Source organism: Penicillium diatomitis (assembly GCF_028827545.1).
Source record: "Penicillium diatomitis strain IBT 30728 chromosome Unknown utg000002l_segment0_segment0, whole genome shotgun sequence".
Lineage (NCBI taxonomy): Eukaryota > Fungi > Ascomycota > Eurotiomycetes > Eurotiales > Aspergillaceae > Penicillium > Penicillium diatomitis.
The window spans coordinates 646,785-655,741 of record NW_026623174.1 but is presented as its reverse complement, the minus strand read 5'-3'; the positions used below and the strand labels follow the sequence as shown (position 1 = coordinate 655,741).

Sequence of the window (8,957 nt, the reverse complement as noted above, 5' to 3'; positions counted from 1 at the left end):
TCCCTCTCACACATCGATACTACTGCCCCTACCGTAGCCGTATCTCATCACATCTGCCTGCATGGAGTTTTTCTGCAGTATCTACAATTTCTCGAGGCTCTGGAGTCTGCCCAGTCGACTGGCAAGGATATTATTGTATTTCTTAGGTCATTATTTGGCCTAGGCCAAGTAGTGACCTGCATATAGTGAAGCAATGGACGAACTACCACGTACTTTATGACTACCTAGCTGTTTCACAAGCTTATCTAGGACCCTGTTCTATAGTTTCCAAGTCCTGAAGCTGGTCGCGATGCGATTCTTCTACGATCGCCCTAGAACGCCGGGCAACGGCAACCCGGTAAGGATCAAGTCGAGTTCAAACAGGACTCGTTCATAGATGACTCCGAATGATGCCCTGGCTAAAAGAGAAAGACCTAAGACATCAATGCCGCATAATGTTATCCACGAGTTTCAGTAGGCTTGTCCTATAGCTACGTCGCATCATGCTGGCGGTGTATATGTGTACAAACTTTATGGTAATGAGTCTGTGAGGTCTGTGGAGCATCGTGATGGTACCTAGAACCATAGGTGAGAAGTTAGTAGTATTCTGGGATTGTACTGCATGAAAGTCCTAGACAAGGTGAAAGAATTTTATGCTTATAGAAGGCACACTAAATCTCCGCCACCAAGAGGTCTCTTACAGGCAACACATTCATGACGTGCCATGCGACGGAACTTTTCAAATGGATCCAGAGATTCACGTTGTAATCAAGATTGATAGTCCTCATCTACAAACATTCCTTGAGGGGGATTTTGCTCGCAAAATGAGGTCTCGCAATGGCAGTTAGACTATTAATGAGAGGTGAGAGAATACAGGACAGCCTGGAGAACAGCCTAAGGAACAGAGAGCGACGGTGGTAGAAAACACGGCAAGTTGTCAATCTGCAACAATCCTTTACTCTGCTCGCAAACATTGTAGTCATGGGTTGCGATGTGAGTCCGTCGCGGAGCTTCAGGCCAAGTCCGGTCCAGCAAGTTATACAAGCTGCATGGATGCCTCACTAATAGAATTATGCCTGAGTCTTCATGCACTTCTTTTGAATTTTCTTATCTTGTGACTGTCACGTGGCTGAGCCCCCGCGCTGAGTCATCACTGCAGTGCGCCGCAACGGGCAGGCAGCCCGTTGATCTGATCATTTTGGCCTGTGCGGAGAGCAAAAGGATCTCAAGAGGCCAGGCAAACGTTGCGGTCCATATGGTCGCTTTGCTGCAACAGTGATCGCAATCTGGACCATTTGGATATATAGAGTTATATATCTGCGATCAATTGGAAACGCTCAGATTCAGTCCGATTCCTAGCTTGTCACCAGCCTGGCGTCTTCGGGTCAATCGAACGGAATCGGAGGGTCGCAGACCCAGACCACAACCCCCGTTGCGCAAGTCGATAATGATTCAGCAGCCCCAACCCCCGTCATGGCGGGTGTGAACAATCATGTCTCAGGGCCTGCAGCTGCTGTGGACGCTGCGTCAAATCGCAAACGCACTGTAGCAATGGCAGGAATGGACAGCTCCCCCGGCAGCATTGATGATGGTGAAGATATCGACCGTGATGATCGAAGGCGACAGCCGGTGAAGCGTGCCTGTAATGAGTGTCGACAGCAAAAGGTGCGTCACTGAATGCGCTCCAATGCGAGCAAAACATTGCGAACGATGCTTGTCCAACCCCCTGTTATGGTCGCGCAAACCGAATAAGCTGACTCACTGGATGTGGTCTTTTCTAGCTACGATGTGATGTGGTTCAAGATCCATGGATGGACTGTTCGAGGTGTCGCCGACTCAAACTCGAGTGTAAAATCGAATCTAATTTCAAGCGAGTCGGAAAACGAAGTCGCAATGCGGAAATGGAACGAGAAATTATCGAACTCAGAAAGCAGATCGCGACCGCGAATTCCGGTGCAGGCGCCTACCAGCAGCAACCACAGCTTTCGGCGGGCCAAGTCACGCCCAAGCAAGAGTCGAACCATGTCAGTCCCGCCGGAGTCTACCAAACACCGTCAGCCATGTCCGCGGATCAATACATGGGTTCACAGGAGGCGGTCGCATCGCTGCTCGATTTGCGATCGGGCTACGACGGCTCTACCTACATGCGCAACAATACTCACCAGTTCAAACGGATAGAAGACGTGATAGTCGTGCCCGAAAAAGTCAAGGAGCTCTTCGGTCTGTAAGTGTTAGATTCCCGTACCCAAAGCATTGACCCGGTGCGAGGAGCAGCTAGCCTCTGACAGCGACAGATTCTTCACATACTACCACCCATTCCTCCCATTTCTAAACCGAACGAAACCCCCCGAGGAGTACTTTTCTGCTTCGCCACTCCTATTCTGGACGATTGTCAGCGTCGGCGCAAGGCGATATCAGAGTGATTCAGGCCTACTGACTTCCCTTGCCGGGCCCGTGACTCGCCTTGTCTGGAGTACGCTGGCCGATATACCCCAGAGCTACCATGTGGTCAAGGCGCTCTGTCTTTTGTGCTCGTGGCCGTTCCCTACAAGCAGCACCTCAACAGATCCCACATTCATGCTTTGTGGTATGATGATTCAGGTCGCGATGCAGCTGGGTCTTCATCGCCCGTCGCATACCCAAGATTTCAGCAAGTTCAGAGTGGAGCTTATTGAAGAAGAATTGAGGGACAAGGTGCAGACGTGGGCTATCTGCAATATTGTTGCGCAGCGGTATGTTACTCGACCGAGCTGGTTTCACCGATCCCTTCGAAGAGACAAGAGCTAACGCGATAGTCCTCTTTACCGGTAGAGTGTCTACGGGCTATGGTCAGCCGCCCTCAACGCTTTACGACTGGACTTTATCGGGCGATTCCACCGATCCCAACTTCAAACTTCCGTCAGATATCCTGTCTCGGCTTAATGTCGAAAGATTCTGTGACAAGATTACAAAAGCTCTGTACAGCAACCGACGTGACCCGGTTGGTCTCTCTACTGATCAAGAGAGACACGCAATGATTTCATTTCTGTCCCGTGACTATGATGAGCTAGAGGAACAACTCAAGCCACAACAAGATGGTAGGACCAATCGACACCTGTCGGCTGTTTCCCCCGGTTCCTAACTTCCAATGCTGACGATACATATAGTCATAACCAAATTATATCTTCGAGCCGCAAATTTACATTTGCATCTTTCTGCATTCTTTGATGAGCCTTCCAAGAAGGATTATCGCGAACGTCTTCTCGCCTTATATGTCGCCACTACATCTTTCCTTGAAGCGGCCATGACATTGGAAACGGATATGGGACCCGTGCTTTCCTATACGCCCTATTACATATATCAGATGATGGTCGCAGCTGGGTGCACACTTCTCAAGCTGAGCAAGAGTTTCTTCTCGTCCCATATTGATATGGAACACACGAAGAATCTTTTCAATCGCACAATCTGGGCTATTCGTGGCGTGTCAGTGTCTAGCAACGACCTCCCAGAGCGGCTTGCCGAGGTGCTTGCTCAGATGTGGAGGCTCGGAGGTGGCACTCAGCGGGTAGCTGGTGGTAACACCGACGTGGATGATTCTCTAAGGTTGAAAGTGCGGTGTCGTATGAGCATGTCCTTGCTTTTCGACTCTGTCTGGCGATGGCGAGAGGATACGCGGACGAAGGGACGGAACATTGAAGGTATGTATGAAGGGAGTTAGCTAGAAGCTTTGGCTCACCCCCATTGACATCTGACTAACTGGTCTACCCGCAGCATATCTCAAAAACCCTACGAATCCAGACTCGGCAGCGGATTCATCTGCCGCATCCTCAGTGGGCCTAACTAGAACCCACTCATCCACTCCTGGGATCTCTGGGGCCGATCCCAGCCTAGCACCAGCGCCCATGCTGGCTACGCCCACTCTCGGAGTACAACAACCGAGTTCGGGAGTTAACGCGGGAGTTAACAGTCTCCCTAGTGGATTTATGGAGCCAAACTACGAGGTCTTCGATCCATTAAACTGGCTTCTCGACGGGCTCGTCGATCTGCCATACTCTTATTCGACCATGGGTGGTATAGAGCCTCAAAGTATTGTATAGACGTGGGGCTTGTTCCAAGTTGGTTTGTTTATTTCCCTGAGGTCCACGGACTCAAGTTTTTATTGGTGGTTTATTGAATATCTTTATACTGGGCGTACTGACGCTCCAATGATGCCCTTGATTTGTACTATTATACCACGAAGAGGCAGTCACAAATGTCTACTTAGGAGAAGGGTCTTCTGACTTTGTAATGCTGTTACGCCCATTTGACGGTCCTTTTGCTTTTTCTTTTTGTTTCACGTAGCCGGGCGCCCATTTCCCCAATATGTTCCGTACGTGCACAGAGAGGAAGAGATAGTAGCAGGCATCAGCCGAGGGACAGCGAAGTTCACAACGATGCCAAATGTCCCTGGACTTGATTCACCTCGGCCCAAGCATGGGTAACCTTTGAGCCTTTTTGCTTATCGATAAGAGATAACCTCGTAAAGGGTGGATATGCGTAATCCCGTCTCCCGACCTTATCGGCCCCAACATCGTCATCACTCTATTCTTCGATATCCCGAAATGCATTATTTCTGTCTGTAAAGCGCTATCTTGACAAGCGGTCCGTCTCACCCTCGTCCATTTTCCAAAACTCTCCAGGACCACCAGTCCTCCTGCCCTCATGACAACCAAACGCACCCTAATCATCCCACATAAACGCGCTCTTCTCCCTCCAACAAACCACACATCAACCAATCAAAAGAAAGTACACAGCACCTTGAACCCCAGCGCGAAAGCCGCAACAACCGAAATGAAACCACGCGCCCGCCAAGAAGATTGCACGGACAACATTGCAACAGTAACGACGACGACGACAGCGAGAATCTACTTCCCAACTGCTGAGCACGTCGATCCCAGTTCGGATTTCCCTCGAATCGAGTACTCGTTCGCTGCGACTCCGCAGCCCTTTCTCGACCCGGGTACCTGGGAGGATATGGTCAAACGGGCACGCATACGCGCAAAAAAGAAAGAAGAGGCGGTTGCATCGCCTGTGACGGGTTCAACCGCAGGGGATCGTCGTGAGCGTACGAAGAGGCGGGAGGGTGGGCGGTTTGAAGGGGAAACGCCCGATCAGCGGCGGAGAAGAAGGGAGCGCGAGGCGGAGTATGGGTCTATGGCTATTCGGGGGAGGTCGAATGTTAGTGGGAGGGGGAGGCGGACAAGGGCGGCGACGAGGGGTGGGTATTGGGGAGGGCAATTTTGAGAATTCCGTCTGGTTAAACTAAATGGTTTGTTGTAATTTTTATACTTGGGGCGTTTCGAGGCGTGAAATACGTGCCTGTCTCCTGGGTGGAAAGTGCTTTCCGGAAAGAGGACACAACGAATATGAACATGTGAAATCAAAGGTCGTACGAGGAGAAAGGATGAGATTCAGAGATAGTACATTTTCTCGGACAATCGGAATAACGAAATCTCTTTTGATACATTTTCAAACCCACGTACTCGCCAAGAGTGCCGACGGCTAACATGGTAGACAAATATCAACAGAAGGCAACGCAGGACATAAGACATCAACATAAGTCATTGAATCATCATCATGCTAAAGTCATATCGGTTCGTAATGTCATAACGCAAAATCAATCAAACAGAAGACGATTATCAGGTTTGTAAAGTGTCACGGGTTGTGTCGGCGGTGAAGAACATAAGATCAAAGTAGATCAGGCAAGTCCGTTGTCACATGCATCCGTGGATATGTGAAAACGCAAATTTAATAACCTCATCGACTGAGCAATGGTGCGAGTCACAAATATTGTTTGTGTCGGGATAGCGCCGGAGAAGCTTCACTGGATACTGCCATGAGGCGCGCTAGAGACAACATGCAGCGGACCACCAATGCTCTGCTTGAGGCTTTCACGACGAGCGGCTCGTTTCCTCTCCTCACGGCGCTGACGCATTCGTCGAAAGCGAGTACGCATAGCCTGCACAGACAAATACCGCCAGCGCATACGCCATTGGGACAAGACAACATAGCGGGTTTTGTACAACGGCGTTCCAGTGCGCAAGATACCACCAGACTCGACGAGACTGCCGTGACTGGTTGACGTCATGCCATTAAAGTAACGCTTCATCTCGGGGCTGCGACGATCGAGCACAGAGGAGCCCTCAAATATGAGCCTCTGACGAGGGATTCCCAGCGAATTGCCGATGTAGTTTGCATCGGCCGGAGTGTGACTGCCCGATTGACCCTTTTCAGGCGATTCTGGCATATCCTCCCAAAACCCACGTGGGCGCCAAAAAGGGTGCAGACGACTGTCCATCTCAATACCAGCCTTGCGGTTCTTGGCAGATCGCATCGATAAGGATCGTGTGAGGGCCCCGAACGAGTCTGATCGAGGGCGGGATGTCCATGTGCGTCTCATAGAGGTCCAGCGACGACCAAGGCCAGGTCTCTCCACCCGGGGTGCTTCGTCTGTCGGCGGAAGTGGTGGGAGAGGCCTGGAAACGGGAGGCTTTGGAGGCGGGCGAGGGTTCTTTAATGGGGATTCAACAAACATGTAAGGCAGATCCTCGACAAGATTTTCAGGCGTTCGAGGATGATACTCCCCAAGAGATGCCACTCTACCCAATCCAGACATTGCGCTCTGGTTTACAGGTAGACGCTGATCGACCAGTAGTAACGATCGGTTGCGATGCGCAAACATGCTGACTGCCGTCGCCTCACGAATTTCAATCGGGCCGGGTGAGGACGATGGAATCGACCACTGTGTATATGGCAGAGACGGTGGGCGCAGAGCCGCCATGTCGTCCGTTGAATTATTCAACACAATCTCGGGTAGTTTTGACGCCTCCAGCAGACCCTTCCCACGACCGTTGGGCCCGAGAATATTATGACGAGGAGGTGAGACCGGTAACCAGTCATGCTGCTTTTGCATCCCCGTGTCCATTGCCAAGGTGTGACTGCGTAAACTCTCAGAGGTGAGGGAGGTGGCTCGCGAATTGTTGCGACTTGTCGGTGCAGAGAGCGAGGAACTGCGAGGTGGAATCTTGGGCCGACCTATAGGTCGAGACCTCGAGTCCATGTCTCGGGAGCGTGCGGATGCGGAGTCCGACACTGTTTGCGGCTTATGTGGAGGAACGTCCACTAAGCTACCCGACGAGACTAGCGGTGGACGCCGCTGGGAGTGCTGAGAACTAGGTTTAGACGAAGTGAAGCTGCTGGGCCCAGATTTCAAAGATGACCGTCGTTCGGGAATCACCACTACGGGAATGACGGTGGTTGGTGGTTGATGGAGACCCGCTGTCGTCTGAGCGGAAAATGAAACGTCGGATGAAATGCTTCTGCGATCGTGCTCTGTGATGCGCGCTGCCTTGTGGAGCAAACGAGGTTGTGGACAAACATTAGAGGCGGCTGATGTTCGCTCTGGCCGAGAGACAGGCGAGCTTGCAGACCGCAGCGAGCTTCTCTTTTCAGTGTGCCGTAGAGACCGAGGGGCTCTCTTGGGGGAGTCAATGATCAAAGCTTCGACAGTGGACGTGGAGGAGACTCCAGAGATCCTACGCGACTCAGAATCTTCGAGAGGAGATTGGCCTGCATCGTACGAGGGCCAGCCGATCTCTTCACGAAAACGCTCCATTGAAGGGGACTCGCCGAGCGAGCCTTTACTATGGATCCTGTCTCGCAAGTTCTGTTCCCTTGCAAGTGATTCATCAAGACGCTGTACATCAAGGGTTTTGGCATCAACAGCCCGCATCGACATCGTCCGCGTATTCGGCGATGTCTCTTTATCCAGGCGAACGGTTGGCAGATCGCCTGTCTGGTTGGGGGTGGCCCAGCTTCCATCAAAAGACTCGAACCCTGTTTCATAATCCGTCTCACTGAAGGGCTGCGATGCGGAGGGTGGCGTCAGCTTGGAGAACTTTGATTTTGCGGAATCACCGGGCGCCTTGTTCCTTTTCTTGCTTGAGGGCTCTCGCTTGGTAGGCTTTTTGGAAGACAGCTGTGCTGTGGAACGTTCGGGCGTATCCATATCGCCGTCGGAAGAGAGACTTTCCAGGGCTGTTTGAAAGGATTCAGCTCGCGACGAGGCCGACAAATGCACCAGCGGATGGAGGGTTGGACGCTTGGTGGAGCCCATCCGTGGCGGTGTCACATCCGGAGTGGGAGGTTTTGACGGTCGACGCGGTGTCAAGAAGCCAGAGGAGGTGGTCTCAACATGGGGAGTGGCCGTCTTCTGCGGTATCGATTCCTGCGCAACACGATCGTCTTGGTGGGCGGCAGGCGGAGTCAGTGGAGGAGCGGGTGTCGCGATGACCGTGCTGCTCGACTCCGGAGAGCCCGGTGTCGAATAAGAAAAGTCCATTTGAGGCACGACAATTCCCTTCCGAGAGGGAGTCTTGTGAGACTTGGGACGTTGCGGCCCTGGGATGTCCATCGATGGGGTCGCGGATGCGCTCGCCACTTGGACGCCCGGCATGGTGGGATTTCCAACGTTTCGTGTGGGATAGAGTCGGGACCCAAAGCGAAAGACTTTGATGAAGGACAATCACAGAACGAACATGCGATCCTATGAGAGACGTCGAAGCGGCGTCGGTCGTGAGTCAAGCATCGCCCGCGACTCCTGACGTGAGGAGCCTCGCTTTTGGGCGTGACTTGGATCGGAATGGAGGAAAGTCAAGTTGTAAAATGGTGGCCGAGCGAGAAGAGGCACCTCGATTCGTCCCTCGAAACGCGCGCTCCCAAGGGGCCGAATCGCCGAATCTGCAGGGTGCAGAAAGGTAATTTACCGTCCATGACACGGCGTCTTTCCGCTCATTCGAGGATGGCTTTGTCAAAAGGTTATATTGCCGTTCCCCCGCCTCGAAACGATATTTGGCCCGAACAGACTTTGACGCGGCATTAGGCTCAGTACGGACTTGGGCGAAGGTACTATGGAGGGACTGCGAGTAGAATGAGTCGCGACCCCATGGGATGACTCTTGC

General features: G+C 52.1%; 2 protein-coding genes across 2 annotated transcripts; one reads left to right on the top strand and one right to left on the bottom strand.

The window, feature by feature from the left end:
* Positions 1–1,452: 1,452 nt before the first annotated feature.
* On the top strand, positions 1,453–4,055 carry N7539_001423 (putative C6 transcription factor (Leu3); the record flags this gene model as incomplete). The annotated part of the gene is made up of 6 exons (XM_056931026.1): positions 1,453–1,644; positions 1,851–2,203; positions 2,274–2,711; positions 2,791–3,056; positions 3,150–3,656; positions 3,730–4,055. 6 exons carry the CDS (start codon positions 1,453–1,455, stop codon positions 4,053–4,055), a joined length of 2,082 nt encoding a protein of 693 aa, XP_056793057.1.
* Positions 4,056–5,818: 1,763 nt separating this feature from the next.
* Positions 5,819–8,452, bottom strand: N7539_001422 (uncharacterized protein; the record flags this gene model as incomplete). Its single annotated transcript, XM_056931025.1, has 1 exon — positions 5,819–8,452. One exon carries the CDS (start codon positions 8,450–8,452, stop codon positions 5,819–5,821), a length of 2,634 nt encoding a protein of 877 aa, XP_056793056.1.
* Between the last annotated feature and the right edge of the window lie 505 nt (positions 8,453–8,957).